Source organism: Acanthochromis polyacanthus, chromosome 7 (genome assembly GCF_021347895.1).
Source record: "Acanthochromis polyacanthus isolate Apoly-LR-REF ecotype Palm Island chromosome 7, KAUST_Apoly_ChrSc, whole genome shotgun sequence".
NCBI classification, from domain to species: Eukaryota; Metazoa; Chordata; class Actinopteri; family Pomacentridae; genus Acanthochromis; species Acanthochromis polyacanthus.
Genome location: NC_067119.1, coordinates 27861115 through 27880199, shown reverse-complemented (window position 1 = coordinate 27880199; position 19085 = coordinate 27861115). Strand labels below are relative to the sequence as shown.

The following is a 19085-nucleotide window of genomic DNA, read 5'->3' as shown; positions in this document are numbered from 1 at the left end:
GGCATCTCACACGGTGAGTAATGAACTGTGCCAGAGCGGAAGCAGGAGGGATGACAGCCAAAGAGGCCTCCTTGGCAGCCACTAACCTGGGCATCCACCAATTTATCATCCCCTAGAACCAATCCACCAATGCTGCACTGCCATTTGTCATTAATTATGCTAATAAGGACACCATTACTCTCCTGATGAAACAGGAGACTGTCATTAGTATAATGCATTTACAGTCTGATACATACGCATTTGCTTATTAGTTTTACTGTGCGTGGTTTGGTGGAATTTAAAAGAGAGATTTCCTATATAAAACTGTGAAACTATGCATTTTAAAAATTCAAGTGCCGCTGCAGAGGAACACACGACTTGTCTGTACACACTAATTGACTATCATGAAACGACAAAGCAACAATTTTCAGAATCGTGCACCATTCCCTGCACCCTGACATAAAACGGCCTCATCTGTGTAAAGACATTGATGTGTTTGAACTTTTTTACAGCACACTTCATGGTTCTAAGCAAACCAGTCTGAGCAGAACTATTTAATACAGCTTCTGGGAGCCCCAGATGCCCTTTTCCAAAACGACTTCATTCCCAGAATCTCATTGTGCTTTCTAAATCACACCACAGTATGTATTAGAAGATCATTAATTACAAACTTAACAAGTCAGCAGAGCCATTAAAAGATCTTTAAGGCATATTTGACCATAAATCTCCTTAAACTATATTTAATGACTGGATTTTTGTGAAATATTTTTTATCAAGTTCTAATTAGATGTGTGATAACAAACCCTGCTGTACATGGGGCAAATGAGGGAGCCGTGACAGGCCCATCCATTGAGGCTGTCCACGTCTGGACACTGAAACTAATGGAGCACTGCTTCTATCTCAGGGATGGATAGAAAGCAATGAGGGATGAGACTCCAGAGTCCAGTCTGGCCTGCAAATGCAAAGCCATTTAAAGTCTCTTATTTGACTGTAATAAAGGTCCAAAAATGCCTGAGGGCCTCCAGGCTCCAGTCAAAAATTCCATTAGGACTTATACAGGATTGATCCTCAAATACTAAATAGCACCATCGCACAGGAATCGATCACGTTTTGCTACCAAACCTGGATAGTCCAATAGGATTTTTGACACGGAAATTGAATACAAGTCAAAAAGATTTCCCTGAATGGTGTCATACCTGTTTTCTGACGCTGAGATATAAACTCCTTGCAAAATATAAAGCTGCTTTTTAAAACACTTGATTTTGGCATCTATATGAAAATTAATTTGTTCTAGTAATGTCCAGAATCATACAGGAACCCACAGGAAATGTAACCCACACTTATTTTAAAATATATACATAACAAACATTATTCTACAAAAGGAAAAAACAACATTTGAACTGCCAGGTTTACAATTCAGAGAAAGTGAAACAGTAGAGAGAATAACATGCAGTCAGTGAAAAGAATTCTCTCAACTCCTTCTCTTGTCATGCTTACATTTGCTATTGTTTCACATATACCTTTAGCATGGATGATGCTGATAGCATGTTGGTGTGTTTCAGGCCAGAGTTTAACTACAATTCAGCAGAATTCACCCTAAACGTTGACACTATGCTGACATGTCAATAAGGAAAATTCACAAACGTCTCAAACTTAACTCAGAATTAAAGCAAATTTAAACACTGAGCAATTTATAAGCTACAGATTTATGATTACAGAATTCAGCACTCCTTTATATCATTAGCTCCTGGGAGTAGTTTGAGAATGTATGTGACTGTGTGTGTGTGCATTAGGTGTAAATACTATTCTCCCTGTGAACCACGCTCTCTCTCTCTCTCTCACTCTCTCTCTCTCTCTGTTTCGCCTTTTGCTGACCAGGGGAATTAAGAAGCAAAACGTGGGTTTTAAGAGCGTTCCTTTCATGTCTTGATGTAAGCTTTGGCATTACTTCAGACATCAAGATCGGTTTCATAGAAATCCCATTCCATCTAAAGTAAAAGCGCGGCAGTAAATCTGCCCATACCTCCCCCATAACACTTCCATAAATGATTCATTCAGCTCAGTTTAGCTGATGCAAAACAGAATGTTAGTGAGTTGTGGATGGAGCCTGAGCTGCAAGTGGAGGACAAACCCGCTGCTTAGTAATTTCATCAATCTCTGCGAGAGAAAGAAGGGGAGAAAGAAGAGAGCGGCGTACACTAATAATAACTTTTGTGTCACTATCCAGAGGTTGTGTTTTTTAATCCCTCAGCCTAAAGAATTGTGTTATTCTAAAATATAACCCCAGCGGTGCAGAAGCAGTTGAGATCCATCATGGTTTGAGATAAGAGCCGGCTGATCTCCTCCCTCTGCACAGCCTCGCCCAGAACTACACAGGGAGATAAGATGGAACTTTTGTTTGAAACCTGATGAGAACCCTCTTAATGAAAGTGCTGCGCCAAAAATAATCTTTTTTCTCCATGTTAGTCAATCAAGAAATGGTGTAGTTGGGGGAAAAAGAGGAGAAAGAAAGTAATTTTGCATAATCAGTGAGCACCATCTGGAACAATTAACCAAATTCCACAGAACTCAGAGGATCAGTCATATTGGCTTATTAAAGATCCAGAATTATACAAGTAATAAATCCTTGGAAAAACGAAGCGTACCCCTGCCTGTCACGACTATTTTAACTTCAAATACAGTGGAATACTTGATAAGGCTGAAAAGAGGAGATTAATATATGCAAATTATGTCGAGCATTTAAAAGCCCCCCAACAACTGTCTCGTTTTTTTTTCTGTCTCTTATTACAGGGCTTTATGTTTTATTCATACACCAACTCACCTGTCATTTCATAAGCTATAATATTATGAGGGTATTATTAAACAGCATAAAGTGGAGCTTTAATTGGAAAGCTCCATTGCATTTTCCAATTATTTGCAGCAAATTAAAAGCAGATGCACATAGTTTAATAAGAATTCTAATATTGTTTCATGAAAATCAAAAATCACTGTCATCCTGCCAAGATATTTTGCAAACCCAAGTTAATTTTGAGTCTCCTATTTTTTTCCTCCTCCTCTGAAGGATGAACTGTCTCGTGTCTGTTAATTGAAGTTCCTCTAATGGATAGGGAAATAATTGCTCTCCATATTATGTTAGATCAGGGCCAATGTCAGGATTTATTTTTGATTAATTCTATAGATATGTAAATGTATTACTTTTTATTACATTTACCTTTATATCAGGTGGATGTCTGTTGAATACTATATGTTGGTGTGCGGGTAATAAGGAGAGACCGCAACGCGACAGACGTCACAGTTTTATTTTAGATTTTTTAAAAACAACTTACATTTATTTTTATCTAACACATGCTTTTGAGACAGATTTCTTGAATGCACGCATAATTACCTTTAAAATATCCAGATTTTTCTGTCAATGTATGAATAATAGACCTAATTGGCAAAGGGACTTGGCATGGATCAAAGCAACGCTAGTGAAGAAAAGCAAAAGGTTGGAGCTGCTATGAAAACTTGATAACTTTTCAAATGAGCTTGAACTGTCAAGTGAAAGAGAGCCGCAAAATAAATGTGAATTAGTTTTTAATATTCTGGAAATAAATGTCAGAGCCTCTGCACATCACATCTGCCCATGATGTGACTGCAGATGACAGATTTGCCAGACATGTTACCTCTCCTCCCCTCAACTCGCCTTCTTTTTTTTTTTGTGTTGGGCTTTTTGTTTTGTTGGGAAGTGACGGAGGGTTTAATCAAGAAAGCAGGCAATTCATCAATCCTAAAGAAGGCGCCTGTACAACCCTGACAGAGCGCACATGGTTTTAGACCAACTCGAACCTGGCCAGCTGTCAGCCCACACACGCCCGCGCACACGCCGGCACCCATGCACCAACGCACACACACACCAGCGCTATCGCCATGCTAACAATTAACACAAATAGGCTGTCGGCTACGACCTCACACTTGGTCTGCAGGCTATCGCGTTGTTAATGAAGGGAAGTTGCGTTCTCTCACATTCACAGTGTGATGCTGTAAGGCTGACGAGCACACAGTCTCAAGGAATAAAGCAAGAACCATCTCAGGCTAACTCCATTATCTGCTTTTCTTGAAAACCTCACCAACCCATGAAGGGGGGAGAAAGAGGGAGCCTGCAAAGGACAGTTTTTCTGGGGATAAATGATGACTGCTGGCAGCGCTCTGTACAGTATGTGCATGTTCTTCACTGTCACTCAAACCCTGTCCCGGTGGAGGAATCCCACACCAAATGCCACAAACCGTTCAGCTGTGTGTTAATGTCTGCTCCTTCAGGGCCTCACTTGTCCTGACTACCTTATAAAATGACTGTCATACCAACACAATGATGTATTAATCAGTGTGCAATTTTGTCAATTATCCACATTTTTTCTTTTTTCTTTCTTTCTATTTTTTATAGTGCACATAAATTCAGATGTCAATTTCAAATAAATTCAAGAATTCAAAAGAGTTAAATTTCATGCATTGTACATGTAATTTCAGAAATTATTTCATACTAGATTTGTATTAAATAAGCTGAGGGTAACGTGGCCATAGCCTGGGTGTGCCTCTGCTGGAGCAGCAGGAGGAATCCTCACCACATGGTGTCTCTCTCCAGCTGGATAAAAACCTGCCTGCCTCATTCACCTCGTGTGCCTCACACACTCTTTAAGGCTAGAGCGTCTCAGCCGGCTCTGACTCGGTGGCGCTGAGGCTGTCATAGCTAAGCTCTGTTTCCTAACGAATTAGCCTCTTTTTTTCTTCTTTTAGTAATGGGGCATTGTACTGTTGTTGAGTTTCTCCTTGAAAAAGAGAATGGAATTCGTCCAGTGCATGCAAGGTACATATGTAAGTATGGCATGTGATGGATCATCTTTGACAGCTGTTAAATGTTCTCTTGAGTGTAATGCCAGGCTCCTCTGGGAAGTCACGTTCACTGAGATAAGCAAAGCTCTGTACAGTATCCATCAATGAGAACATCTAGGCATAGAGCATTTGTAGATCAAGTACCAGAGGAGCTCTTTACATTCACGCATAGGGGGAAACCGTGCAACACGGAAAGCATTAGTACAATTTGCATTTAACTTTTTCTGCCAAAATACAGCATTTTTTTAACGTAAGTACCACAATTTAATAACCCAATGCGGCCTGGGTAATACAATCAAATTATTTTTTAGTGTATAGTTGTCTAAACATTGTCATAAATAGCACTGACTTGCATACATCAGTGTGAAGCTCTTTACCTGAAATTGTGTAGCTCCCACTGCTCTGCTTCCCACAGTCTGGCCTGCTCATGGTTTTCCTGCTAACGAAACAGAAGTAACAATATTCAGTCAGTTGATCAATACTACAGTATTGACAGCAATGTTTAAAAAAAACCAAAACAAAACGCATATAAACTTTGTATTTCAGAAGAACATTTATGCTCCAAGAGACACGTCTTAGAAACTAAACTAAAATTTGAATTGGATTTTTTTAGCGTATTAAAAGCACAGAGGCTCTCCCCTAACACAAAAGCTCTCTGAACTGTTAAAAGCAAAACAGAGCACTGGAATGCCGAAGAGGAGAAATATGGTAGAAGTTAAACTGTGCCTCAGCTGCACTGGGGCTCCAACAGACCTTTAACAGGGGTTTGGAGCAGCATCTTGTTAATTCTGGGGGAACTGAGAGATTCCATTATTCAAGGGAAGTCTGTTTTTTTTTGTTTTTTTTTACTGTTTCATGGCCTTGTATTACAGAAAACAGCACAGAATGCACTTTGTGGGCAGTTGAAGTTAACAAACCATATAAGATTGAAATCCTCATCAATCAAGCTATCATGAATTACACCCTGTGACTCACCCCTACGGATCGATAAATCCACAGCAAGCAGGGGGGAAAAAAATTCACAGCTTCAAGAGCGCTGCATAACGTGACATGCTTTGAAGGTAAAATGAGCTCCGGGATGGCATTATAAAACAAACGATCTTATAACGACAATGCAAAGTAGTCGGCGATATCATTAAAAAGGGGAATTGCTTTGATTGGAGGACATGCAGACATAAGAGTTTGTTCTTAAATAGTACAAGACAAGCAGGATATAGAGGAAGCAGGAACTTGGTGCTGAATCGCAAAAAAAAAAAGAGAGGACAGATTTTTGGGAGTGAGCAGGTGCGAAGTTGCAAATAATGAAGTGTGTTTTTGCGTACCATGTTTTGTATTTTGTGTATCTGTGTGTAAACATAATCAATCTTTCCTTGCAGCGGGTGTAAAATCAAAAAAATTCTCAAAATTTAAGACTAAGGGCTGATCTGCATATTCTGAAGGTGCTGCGCGTGAGTTGCGACTTTCAAAGCCTTATCTCTTCGGATGAGATAAATAAATGCAATAATTTCCATCAAGAGCAATAAAACAAGACTTGTGACAGGCTGTGGTATTTATGAGCTGAAGCCTGCAACTCAGATTTATTTGCAATGAAAGGGTCGACTTTTCTCCTCCTCATTTACATCAGCATTTGGCCATGTTAAATCCAGGCCAATGGTGAATTTTTAAAAGGTTGGCATCAATCTTGTGGGAACGATTGCCATATTCAACGCAGACTTCTTTTACCTTGCAAAGGTTGATTCCTCTGCTGAGGAGGAAAGGTACACATCTTTCAAAGCGCAGAGACATCCCACGGACTGATAAAGTGGAGGCAAACGGTTGAAATGTCTTTTAAGGCATCTGTGTTTGTGTTGTTGCATTAGTAACCAGGAGAAACAACAAAAACAGCACTAAATCTGGCCTTTTATGGCTCTGAAAATGTGAAAGCGGTACTTGACATCCCCAAAACTCCACGTGAAACTAGGAAAATATGTTCCGGAAATATTTTTGTACAGGCTACATCCACGGTTGCCTTTCCCATCTGTTTGAAAAACGCAAAACTGTCTCAGTCCAAATTGGTGATTTCTAAATACAATTTTAGGTGCATTGGAGAGGGTAACATATGGCAAATCAATTAGACAACTAATTCTTAAAACAAAAACATGGCAAGTGCATTTGCTAATCAACAGCAGCGTTGGGGCTCATATTATGTCGGCCACTGGAGTTTTGACAACAATTAATCCTCATTTCAGGCAAGGAGAGCCATATTGACACATATTCCTAATTTGAATATTCAATTACAGTGTAGTTCCTCATCAAATTATAGTAAAACTGGGAACTCGGCCTGAAAGATTTACACAATTACAACGTGGATCAAGAGTATTATGTTCCCTTGAAATCTGCCCGAGTTAAAATCATATTAGTGTAGCAAAGCAAACCACAACACAGAGGATTACTTGACATCTTGAATTATAATTCAGCTGACTTTTTTTGTGTGGAGTTCTTTTTTTGTTGTTCCACATGGAATAAGGAAAAGAGTTGTCTACTACAAAAAAAAAAAAAAGGGAGGGAGGAGAAGAGAAAGTGGGAGAGACAGTGGGGACAGACAAGCAGTACTCAGTGGAGAGGTAAGATGAGAATGAGAGTAATATCACTGACTGAAGAGCCAGAGCTGCGATACAGAGAGCTGGAAGCTCTTGTTTTGACACACATCCAGGCTTTCCTGTGACAACATCTCCACACCTTCCTCTATGCGCCAACAGCGCTGCTTTGTGGGAGCTGCTTTCTCACCCATCATTATCCTCCTTTAAGCTCAGTGTCAGGTGTTGAAACGAGGATCTCTCTGAATTTGGTGGCAAATCACTGAATAGTCTGCACCCATCAGATCTTAGCTGATCATTCGATCATTCCTGACACCGCGCTGCATCTTTTTGCTTGATCTCCGCTACTTTTTGCAACTTTTCTGAACATAACAAAGTAATGAGTGAGATTGAGCTGGGAAGGATTTGTTCTTCAGCGCTTCAGACAGGAGATCTGTCATGCGACGCACTGACAGTCACGGTGTCCCTTTCTCTCAAGAGTCGTGTGCAGTGGGAAGTCTTGGTTAACCAGCATGCAACGGAAGCTGAAACAATACTCCTGCAGAGCTGCAGCAATGTGTGGAGTGTCACAGGTAGAGGAAGACCGTGCAATCCAAAGCGTATTGATATGCATGTCAATTCTGACACTGATGACTCTCTAGGCTTTGTGTGATAAAGAAAACGACAGGCGTGCAATGAAAAAAAGACACTCGGCCTTGACATTTTTATCACTGTACAGTTTGATTTAAAAAGTGTCCACGTGTACAATAGCCTATTATTCTAAGAGAAATGTCAAAAACCTTGATTCTGAGTGAGGCGAAAGAAATTGCAATATTAGGACAAGGCTAATTTATGCTAGCAGTCACTGTAGAGGTCAGATATCAGCCTCAGCAATGACAGTTTTATCAGGAGAACAAACGGCAGCGTTGGTCAGGAGAACGAAGGAGGGAGATACTTTACTGGACACATTAAAAAGGTTGACCGGACGGTGCAGGTTTTTTACATTATAAAGTCAGGGAGTGGCTGATACGGTCTGTCTTGACAGAGAACAAGCCAAAGTGGTTGACATCAAGCTGTGGCTATGAATCAAAACAGGACACAGTCGCTGTTTGAAATGCTTTAGACAAACTTGATAAAAAAGACGTTAACACACAAGGTTTAAAGGCATTTGCAGAGCAGACGGTCCACCAGGCCCTACTTTAGGAGTTTTAGTGGCTCATATGGAGCGACAGCCTGGGTCAATAAGACATAACTATTTCAGTTTTAGTGTTTATCCTCGATCTTACTTGAACTAATAAAGCTACCTGCATGGGGAAAAGAAGGGTTCATGTAATAATTCCTAACATTTCTTTGAACATGTTTCTGCAGGATTCACTGAGTTAAACTGTAAGATTTTTTTTTAAACTTTCTATGATTTTAAATAGAGAAAGTTATTTAAAATCTGTCTTATGATCATACAATCAAAAGCATAAAGTATGATAGAAAATCATTTTCTGTGTCTTAGTTTTAGTCCTCTTTCGTTTTATAATTTACTTGATTATTGCAACAAGGATCTGGATAAGCAGCAACAAACTGATGAATCAATTAATCTGTTAGAAATGTCATTTTTCAAGAGCCGTACAACAATTAGCCAAACAAAATAAACCTAACTGCTGACTATTGATATCCAATTAGTCATTTCAATTTCATTTGCTTCTGAAGTGGAAGAATTTGTACATTTTCATATATTCAAATTCAAATATTGTTTTGTACTGTAAAACAAACCAAATAAGCAGTTTGAAGACATTAGATTATAGACTGTGAGAAGTTCTTAGAACCATTTTGCACTACTTTTTGACATTTCATAAACTAAACATATGACTGAATACAGAAAATCAGCAGATTAATCAATAAAGAACATATAAAATCTGTTTACATTCATTTAATTATGAAGTATTTAACTTGATTTCCAGATTCTACATTATGAAATATGGACTGTTGCTGACATAAACTTTGGGTAACTATAACTGTAACAAAGGGTAATAATATCTGCCTACAGATCTAAACTGGTCACTACGTGTTACTGAGTTTAGTTGAAAGACAAGTTCTTAGGATTCCATTCTGTATTTACCCAATTATTACCTACGTTTTACCAGTGGTAGTTACGCAAGGTTTACTATATTTTACCCTATATCTCCAGGTACATACTTTGCAGTCAGGGGGGCTGTGTAAGGAAGCGTTGTCACGGCAGCCAAAACTCTTTTAAATTGAAGTTTTTGCTAGAATCACCATTTGACTTTTACGAAACAACAAACTTTTTAGCTATCATGGCTCCCAAAAGTGCCAGTGCTTGGTATACTGTGCCACTGATTAAAATTCTAACTTGGTAAAAAGAACCGAACACCCTCTTACATGCTGTAAAAATCTCACTTTTAGTTTATAACATCTCCTGACAGCCAAGAGAAAGTATTTATGACTTTTGGAAATTAAATTTACATTTTCCTCCAGACCTTCGGAGATCTCTTATTGAAAAAAACAGAATTCAAAACTTCTCACATTTGCAGATGCTATGTGCGAACTGACAAAATAAAATACAAAAACAGTTTATATCTAACACCTTAGCCTTGATGCAATAACTATGCGCATCTCATAATGATGCAACACGCTGCAGTTACTGTGTACTGCAGCTCTGTGCTGCTGAAAAATCTGATTTGCGGTTTACGTTTGTACACAACTCTAACAAGCTCTCACTGCCTGGGGCAACTTAACATTTGAGAGGGATCACTGCAGCTTTCAAAATTATAAGGGTCATTAAAAATTTACACATTATTGACTGTATTTAAAACATCTTTTCCACTGACTGTAAAGAGCACTTAAATTTAAGAGGTGCTATTCTCCAAAGGCCATAAAGTTGTTATAGATAGCCCGAAGGAGGCATGGAGGAGAGAATTTTCTCCTGCTGAATATGAATAAAGTATAGTGGTGTGATACTACACAGACTGTTACACTGTGGCAGTGTACTTACCCAAGGAATCAGTGAGGGTTGAGGAGCTGTTTATAAATCACTGTGTCAAACTATCTAATCTGTGACTTTCAAGAAATTACTGGACTATTTATAGCTATATGTATGGCTGTCTGTAGTGCATGTAACTACACAGAAATAAATAGTCAAAGAACTGCCACTGTATAAATTGCCCACAGTCCCGTCCTTATGTGTCAGTGCATTACGGATGGAAATACTCTCAAAAGAAGACTCTGACTGTGGAATGAATTTTAATGTTAATACAAAAACAGCAGCCTGTGATCTCAGCAGGCATCAGGAGGGGGGTGTGAGTCGCTTCGAGGTGCAATTTATTCCAACCTCTGAGCCTCACCAACTTGAAAGTGGGCTTCAAAAGAACTGAGGATTACCGGCAAGAGTTGTGAAGGCGCACATGGACCTGAGCTCTCGCCATAACTTCAACACATCAAAGATTATTGACCATCGACTTCCAAAATATGGATGATTCACAAAACTCGACGTAGTTTGAACTTGGGTTTTGAATCCCCAGCTGTCCATTTTATTGTTCTCATCGCACTGCGCGCTCATGTGAACAGAAGCTCTGTTATGAATATGCCTGCTGGCATCCACCACTCTGGCCTGTTGTGGCTTTTAAGTGGCTTTTACTCAGCCCAGCACAGGATGGCAGAACATAGCACTTCAAGCTGGCAAAGACATCAGAGCCCTGTGCCAGGCTTCTCTCTCCATAGCACCACCACACCGAAGGAGTCTCAATTGTTTATTTACAATTTGCTGTGGAAATCCCCAGCTCTTCATTGTGATAAATAATTGAGCTGTTTGATCTGGACACAGTACAAAGGTTTGCTCCATTCACTCTGAGGCCTGAGGCGGAGGAAGCCGGAGCAGCATGAGCAGAGGAGGGGACGCACACATTCCAGCATGGCGGAGATCTTGGAGCTCTCCTCCCTTCCTCTGCAGCTGTCGCTCCCTCTCCGGGCTACATCTCCTCCTCTTTGTCTGCACAGTACAACACTCCTGTCATCGCAGTCAGAGGAGCGACCTGCCGGTGCCTCCTGGGACACACCACAAATAGCAGGAGTTTAGCCCTCATTGAACTCATGTTCTTGTTCAGGGGATCCTGTCTAGTTAGGCTGTCTCTCCGGTTCACCCTCGCTACTTTGTTGTCCAGCCACAACCTTTACGGCAGATTGCCCGGGAGTGATCAATTGCTTGTGTCTTCATTGTCGTACATATGGTGCAGAAGCGTAACAAAAGCTCACGAGTACACTGAGCGTGAAATAAAAGGGAAAGGAAAAGAGGAAAGTTGAACTACAAGTTGGGCTGCTCAATATTTCAGCATAAGGTTACCTTGTTGTGCTGGACGGGGCGTCACTTTGTACCACGTTGGGCGTTTTCTGGGACGGCTGACTCTGAGGAACATTTCCCATCCGGTACCATATTCCCATATTGTTCATCTCACTGTGTAAAGAAAGAACACATACAGATGTTTTAAACAGCTGTGCTATATAATCCTACCTTGCAAATGACAAAATGATCCAAAAAAAACAAAACTAAATTTGGTGACTAACACATGTTACAAACACCATGATTTCATTCATTTCCAGTGTCAAACAGCTCACCCCACACAGGTGTAGTTAACAAGATGGTACTTGGCCTTCGATACAATCTGGATGTCATATATGGCTGTCTCGGCTGCCTTACGACGGCTCATTTTCACACAGAGCCTCTTCTTCCTCATGGCAGCTTCCTCTGATGAGTCAAGTACATATGAGCATGTCAGAAAGGAATTGGTGGTTGCATATTCAGCTCTGTCTCGGAGATCCGGGCTAAAAAAAAATCCTATAGGCATTCTGAACCTCTCGGAGAAATATGTATTCACTAATCCCACTTACACTTTGCTATTTGGTCATTACAAGTCCCAGAATAAGAGATGAGCTAATATCAGTTGCTGGGTGAATTGCTGTGCTCAAAGGGAAATGACTGGACACTGGGAAGCCACAAAATTCACAAGCGTTATTATCATTTTTATCATTTTAGTAGGTAAAATGACAGAAGGAAGTGAATCCTCCATCAGCTATAGTGCACAACAGGGATTTAAACTCGATATTCTAGATAGAAAGTCATACATAATGTCACATGTATACATTAAACATGGATTCACATAAAGTAATAAAACATTAAATTACAACATCCCCAAACAAAACATAATGTCTTTTCTTCATTCAGGCAAAAAAAAAAAAGAAAAAAAAAAGCGTTGCAATGCTTTCCTATATTGCATCTGTGCCTTGCTCATTTATTTCCCCAGCAACACTAGAAAGTGCAGTGTAAATGCAATGATAATAAAAATAATAAACAAGCTGTCCTCACTCCCCACACCAAAATATTATTACATTTCCAAGGCATGGATAGTGAGGGGGAAATACGTAGCACTCAAAAAGCACTAAAGCATTGGGGAATGCATTTCATTAATATTAGATAACCCCCATCCACTCGTCCTCTCCCCAAATAAATACATAAATAAATAAGCCCCTCATAAAGAAAAGCACAGCTCCAGCTGAGATAAACAATGACTCATGATTCTCTTCTCTTGTACCTCCAGGGCAAAATGTTTATTTTATTCCCACAGTCTGCCATAAATTAAGCTAACCTGCACCCATAAAACATTCACTATCTCAAGCAAAGCTGCCCCTGAGGACCTCCGCATAAGCTGGTCGGAGAGTGAAAAAAAATAGGAAGAGGAGGGGAGTGAATTTGTGGTCGGCAATGACTGTTTACTTACTTGTGTCCATTGTTTCTTGCACAGGTATGAAGGACTCTGGCAACGGGTCCTTAATGTCGATCAGCTTCATGTCCACAACAATGTCAGGCCCCTGAAAGGCAGAGCAAAGGCAGGAAATTTAAAATCAAGTATGCAAATTCAACTTTTAAAAGGACAGGGAGCAAGAATATGAAAAGGTTAGTCATTTTTGGAGGGCTTGGGGAAGAAAATGCAGAGATAATAGAGTCAGTGATTTACTAAAAGCTCAGGAAGTCTCTAAAGAGAATGGTTGACAAAGTAGCTCAAGTAATTACTCTCTAATAGCTTTTTTTTTGGAGTGAGAGAATGCAACTGTGAACTTGTAATCATTCTCAACCTTTTGGCGAGAAGCTGGGGGATGATGGGAGACAGAGCAGGCAGTCTGATCAACAGAATGGGACTAGTTAAAAATAATCAGGGACTGTGTAGTTGACATTTTCAAGCATGACTCTTCCCTGCCTCCCATTACATTTTCATTTTTTGCCATAATAAATTGCAATAATACACAGCGGCAGTAGAGAGTGGGGCGAGCCAGGCGTGACTTGATGCGTCCGAAAAGCCTGGATTCCACTGCTACTGTTGCCCGACAGTCATTACCATTAGAGGCATTTTTTATTCATAGTTTTTATACTGACGTAAGGAGGAATATGGATGAATGTTATTACTATGCATGAAACCTTTTTTTAGTGTTTTCCCCCCTTTTTCTGGAGAGATTTTTTCCATCACGACCTGACAAAAGGGGCTATCTACCTTCAACCTAGAGTATGATAAATCACAAACTATTTACTTCCCCCCACGTAATTCAGGGGCTAATTTTACAGAATCTGTTTTTGTCATAGACAATTACAGTGGGAGCTCCATTGACTGGCAGACAAAATAGCCTTTGTTGATGGCTCCGTCATGTTTTATTTGTGTCAGAGTCTTTAAAACAATGTGGACACACATTTTAAGATAATATACAGGAACTAGGGAAAGGCTATTTGTATGCTATATACTAAACTGAGGGCCAGATTGAGCTCAGGCACGAGGAAGCCGCTGCCAAGTTGCCTGGCTTTTAGAGGACATACTGGAAAAAAAATGACTTGATTAAGTCCTAAAATTGAGCTGATGCAAAGTAATAACAAAAATGCAGGTTTTGTTTACAATACTGTCTGCATTATCCACCTGGAACCCAGGGAAACTTAATTAATAGACAGCCAATAGTAAGCTGTATGGGCTGAGGTTAGACAGGTTGATAATCCTGGCGATGTAAGCAGCTGTATTTATGGCCACAGAGCAGCTGACAGCCAGGCAAAAACACCTCAGCTGCAGGCTGCAGGCAGGACAGGAATCTAAAAATGACCCAACAGCATTATGAGAAATATAATGCAAAGATCATTTCAGACAGAAAGGAGTCACGGCTGCTCAAATTGGAGCTCTATTCACAGCACAACCATACTGACAGCACTTTATGTAGAGTAATTTCTGACATAAAAAAGGAATATTTTCATATTCAAAAGTTATATGTGCATCAGCTTTCAAGAATCACTGGTTGTAACCATTTTCTCTACAGGGACGCTGTTGATTGAATAAATTGGAATTGTTAAAATACAGCTCATTGTTATTTCATGAATAAACATAAATAATATCCTCGGGAGGGCTTACAACATGAAAAATATTTCTCCGAGGTATTATTCATCTGGAATATGCATGCAAATCCATTATATGTAAAACTTCAAAACTGCACTGCCAATGCTGGCCTTTTTAAGTGGGACTTCCAATGATCAAAGTGCAAAGTGCAGTAAGATATTCCACGGGAAAGAGAAGCGAGGTAATAACCGTTGGCAAATTAAAAAAAAAAAAAAGCTGCTGCAGATAAGGTGTTCATGAAGAATGCATAGGGAAGAGGAGAAGTTTACGTTCATGCTTACAGTTTTTCTGGTGAAACAGAGGTAGCGAGTGACCTTGGATTTGAATAAGCCGTCCTTCCACAGGTCGGCGTCAGAGCCATCTGTTGTTTGTGCAACCTACGTGAAAAAAAAGAGAGAAAAAAACAAGGAGAGAAAAAAAAAACATGCAGGAGGTGGGATAAAGTTAATGTATGTATGCCATGAGCGTGCTGCTTTTGCCTCTTCCTTTGCATACTAGCCTTAATTAACGCTTGCCTACACTAGTGCTCCATCTCATTAGTGCTCTGCGTGGGTAAAGGAGTCTTAGCCTCCAAAAAGGTGGCTAAAAATATCGTCCCTTGGGACTGGGCTGATTAAAGATGCCCTGACAAGGCTCTGCTCTAATAAGGAAACCAAACTTCAATGTGCTTCTATGGGAAAGCAGGGATTGTATTTGGAGTAAGTGTAGAATGTATTTTTTTTTATATAACCAAATGTTATATTCCTTGAGCAAGACACAAGTAAACTGAGTACACTGCAAACACACTATGGACAGTTTTATTTCTATTATTTAAGAAGACAAGTTTTCTAAGAATACATTAGGATGAATTTAAAGCAAAGTCTAAATCCAAAGACTTGAGCTGCTTGCCCTTGTACAACAGGCTCATTCATAGCCGTAAATGAGCAGTAGAGTCACTAAAAAAAATAGATTGCATCATATTGACAGCATGTGGGCACCACAAGTCAAGCTCAAGGTCCTACACTGCATTGCTATGTAAATGTAGGTACGCAGGGCAGAATGATAAAGCAAAATAGAACCTGCAGACTGCATCACAGAGACTCTTCCATCGTTCCAGCAAACATGCTTGGCTGAAACGTCATGTTCCATTGGCTATCATGTGAGAATCACCTAAATAACTGCCAGAGTTATTTTCTAAAGGGATCCTTTACAAAGAAGAGTCAATCTAATGAGGTTCATTCAAATGAAGAAGTCATAGATCTCTGCACCCACCCACACACATTACCCCCTTGACAATAATGATGAATGACCCCAGTGACTGGGTGGGGGAAACATGGCATGGGGAGATTCATGCAAAACCACGACTGACTAGATGGGATGCGAGCAGAGACTAGAGTGGGGAACAGAGACAGATAGTCGGATGAGAGAGAGAGAAAGGGGAGAAGATGAGCGGAGAGAGGAATTGCGGGGCGTCTCCAACAGCAGTTCCATGAAAGGTCCCAGAAGGAGCCTATACATCACCAGCCTCCCTCTTCTTTACAAGACAACCCGTCTTGGCCACTTTTTCCAGGTCAGTAGCCAGCGCATCCTGTCAGCGTAAACAAAGGGCTCGCTTTGTGAAACCCAAAGTCAAGTTGAGGAGTAACGAGGGCACGGTCCTCCTAGGAGGCACCTCAGGCATCATCCTGCCACAGCCGCCGGCAGCAAGGATGCGACGCAGCTTGAATGTGAAACGCCAACTGCTGAGCCACGGCAGAAAAAAAGCATGTGTAAAGTTGCACCCGCTCTCCTTCTAATATTTTCAACTGTGCTGCTGTATGGCTCCATCATTACACAGACTTCAGAGAGTAGAACGTCACATTTCCGATAAGAGATAAATCCCGGCTCTGATATTGATATACGGTTGAATTATTTGATTTAAAATGCAATGACAGATTTCACTGACACTTTCCAAAATCTCAGACCTCCAGTGATCTAAAAGCCCACCTATGAAACATGTCTTCGGGGGTGCTGAATATTTCTATGAAGCATCTCTGGAGACAGACACCACCTGCATTATTGTGAACACAAAGATATAAAAGCATACAATCTAAAACCTCCAGAGAGTGAAACCAGGTGAATAAGAACCACAGAAATGTGAGCAATCAAACAGTTCTTTCAAAGAAGAACAGAAAAGCTGAAAAGATGAAACGTGTCAGATCGTATCTTTTAACTGAAAATAAGCTGACTTCTGACTACATACTGAAGAACTAAAGCCGCAGTTACCCAAAAAAACTCACATCTGAAATAATTGCTTAAGATTATGAGGAATACAGTTGGCTTTCTTGTGGCGATCCAGATGAGGAGATTTACAGAACTCGTGGCTGTGCATTAAGTGTGGTGCAATTAGTTTTGCTGAAAGCAGGCAGAAACAGCTAGCTGGCATATCCTCTTCGCAATCCTTGCACAGAGCATGAGTGTGCGAGAGTCTGCTCGTGGTATTTGATGTTGGGTGGCTGCTGGTGCTTCAGCAAAGCTCCTGATCCCAGAGGAACAGTGTTTGATCTGGGCCTGTGCTCTCTTGTGTTGGAACAACCTGCTCAAGTTCAGAGATGTGAGCGCCCCGAATCAGAGAGCAAAAGAGTTAATCAGCCCTTTGATCTGCGATATAAAATGTACGGTAAGTATGGTGAGAAGTCAGAATTAAGGAGGAATTTGAAAAGATTTCGAGTATGAAAGGGGAAAAAAAAATCAATACAGGTTAATATCCTGAGACTTCCCCTCCTCAAGTGGTGCATTAGTACACCGATACAGAGTGTTGATATTTTTGTTTGCATTTCAAGTCTGCAGATGAAAGACCACATGGTGATGTTCAAAAGCTGTTCTTGAAGATGGGACAAATGCATTTGAAATCGTGCTTCAGAGTCTGAAAGGCCTTGAATTTGTATTTTGCAGACTGACTTGTACTTGACTTTTAATGCTTGATATGCTATTACCTTGAAGGGTGTTTTTTATATTTTACTTCATAAAAAGAACAAAAACAAACGCAGACTGAATTATTTTAGCGAAGATACAAGCTTGTTAAAGGATTTCAGCTACCTGTAGTCTATCCCTGTTTACCTCCAAACCTGCATCCACACCTAAAGTGACAGGAACAAACATGTTAGACTGACAAGGAGTATTGTCATGTTCACGTCATACCTAGAATCACAGAGCCAGACTATTCTCTAGCGCTGACACGGTGCTGTGCAGAACGGTCTGGTAGCACCACCTTCTTGTTCCGCTATAGGCTTGTTTGTATTTCTGTAAGTCAGCTGAGATAGGTTCCACCAACTGATTTGGTCAATAGGTCAGACCTATTAAGATAGAAAGTGTGAAAAAAAGAAAATCTCCATGGTGGGTTGAAATACTGCACCTTATACATATTTATGGCTATTCCATCCATCCATCCATCTATCTATCATTATAAAAAGTACAGTATTTTTGTAAGACGGTCAAATGTTGATATTTTTTTTAAATAGTGCAGATGTTTCAAATCCTGATCCAAAAAATGCTCATACAAATTTGACTGCAGTAATAGTTTTTTGCTTCATCTTTAGAGATTGCACTTTTATGATCTTTTTCTAAATGAATCTGTGAGTCTGAACTGTTTCCAAATTTGAAATTGCTGCTGTACTGATTTGGTCGATAGGTCAGACCTATAAGGACAGCAAGTGTGGGGAAAAAAGAAAATGTAAAAAACAAGCTATTGCTTTGAAACGCTGTACCTTTGATACATTTTTGGCTATTCTATTCTTGTTTATCTAAATCTATCCTTCAAATCATGATCCCAAAAAAATGCTAATACAAATTTGACTGCAGTAATACTTTCTTGTTTCATCTTTAGAGACTGCACTTTCATGATCTTTTTCTAAATGAATCTGTGAGTCTGAGCTGTTTCCAAATTTGAAACTGCTGCTGTACTGCCCTCAAGAACTTACACAGTATTTGCACATCATCTGAAATGTATTGGTGCACTGGAGCAGCAGAGGAGGAAGTCTGATGGGGCTTCTTTCTGTTTGTCACTACCGTGTGGCGTGTACGCAGCTTCCCTGCCAGTGGCTCCGTTCGGATGCCAACCCACAATCATCTGCCAGAGATTAGAACAAGCTGGGTGTGTAGGGTGGAGCAGGAAGAGATAAAAAGTGGGGGAAGAGGGAGGGTTTGTGGGTGCAGGGTGAAAACAAAAGAGGTCTGAATAGGAAGAGAGAGAAAGAGGAAGCGAGATCTGCCCTTGAGCTTGTTTTGTGCTTTATTA

The 19085-nt window shown here is 40.2% G+C and overlaps 1 protein-coding gene across 3 annotated transcripts in view; it reads right to left on the bottom strand.

Annotated features, from left to right (window-relative positions):
* Positions 1-19085, bottom strand: part of mvb12bb (multivesicular body subunit 12Bb) — a 33772-nt gene that overhangs the window by 10252 nt on the left and 4435 nt on the right. For 2 of the 3 annotated variants that reach the window (XM_022201329.2, XM_051951012.1), the window contains exons 3-7: positions 15112-15207; positions 13184-13274; positions 12024-12153; positions 11752-11862; positions 5226-5287 (exon numbers count right to left, since the gene is read on the bottom strand). In XM_022201329.2, coding sequence (XP_022057021.1) covers positions 5226-5287; positions 11752-11862; positions 12024-12153; positions 13184-13274; positions 15112-15207 — 490 coding nt within the window. The remainder of the gene's footprint in view (positions 1-5225; positions 5288-11751; positions 11863-12023; positions 12154-13183; positions 13275-15111; positions 15208-19085) is intronic. The other variant, XM_051951013.1, reaches the window with a different exon arrangement.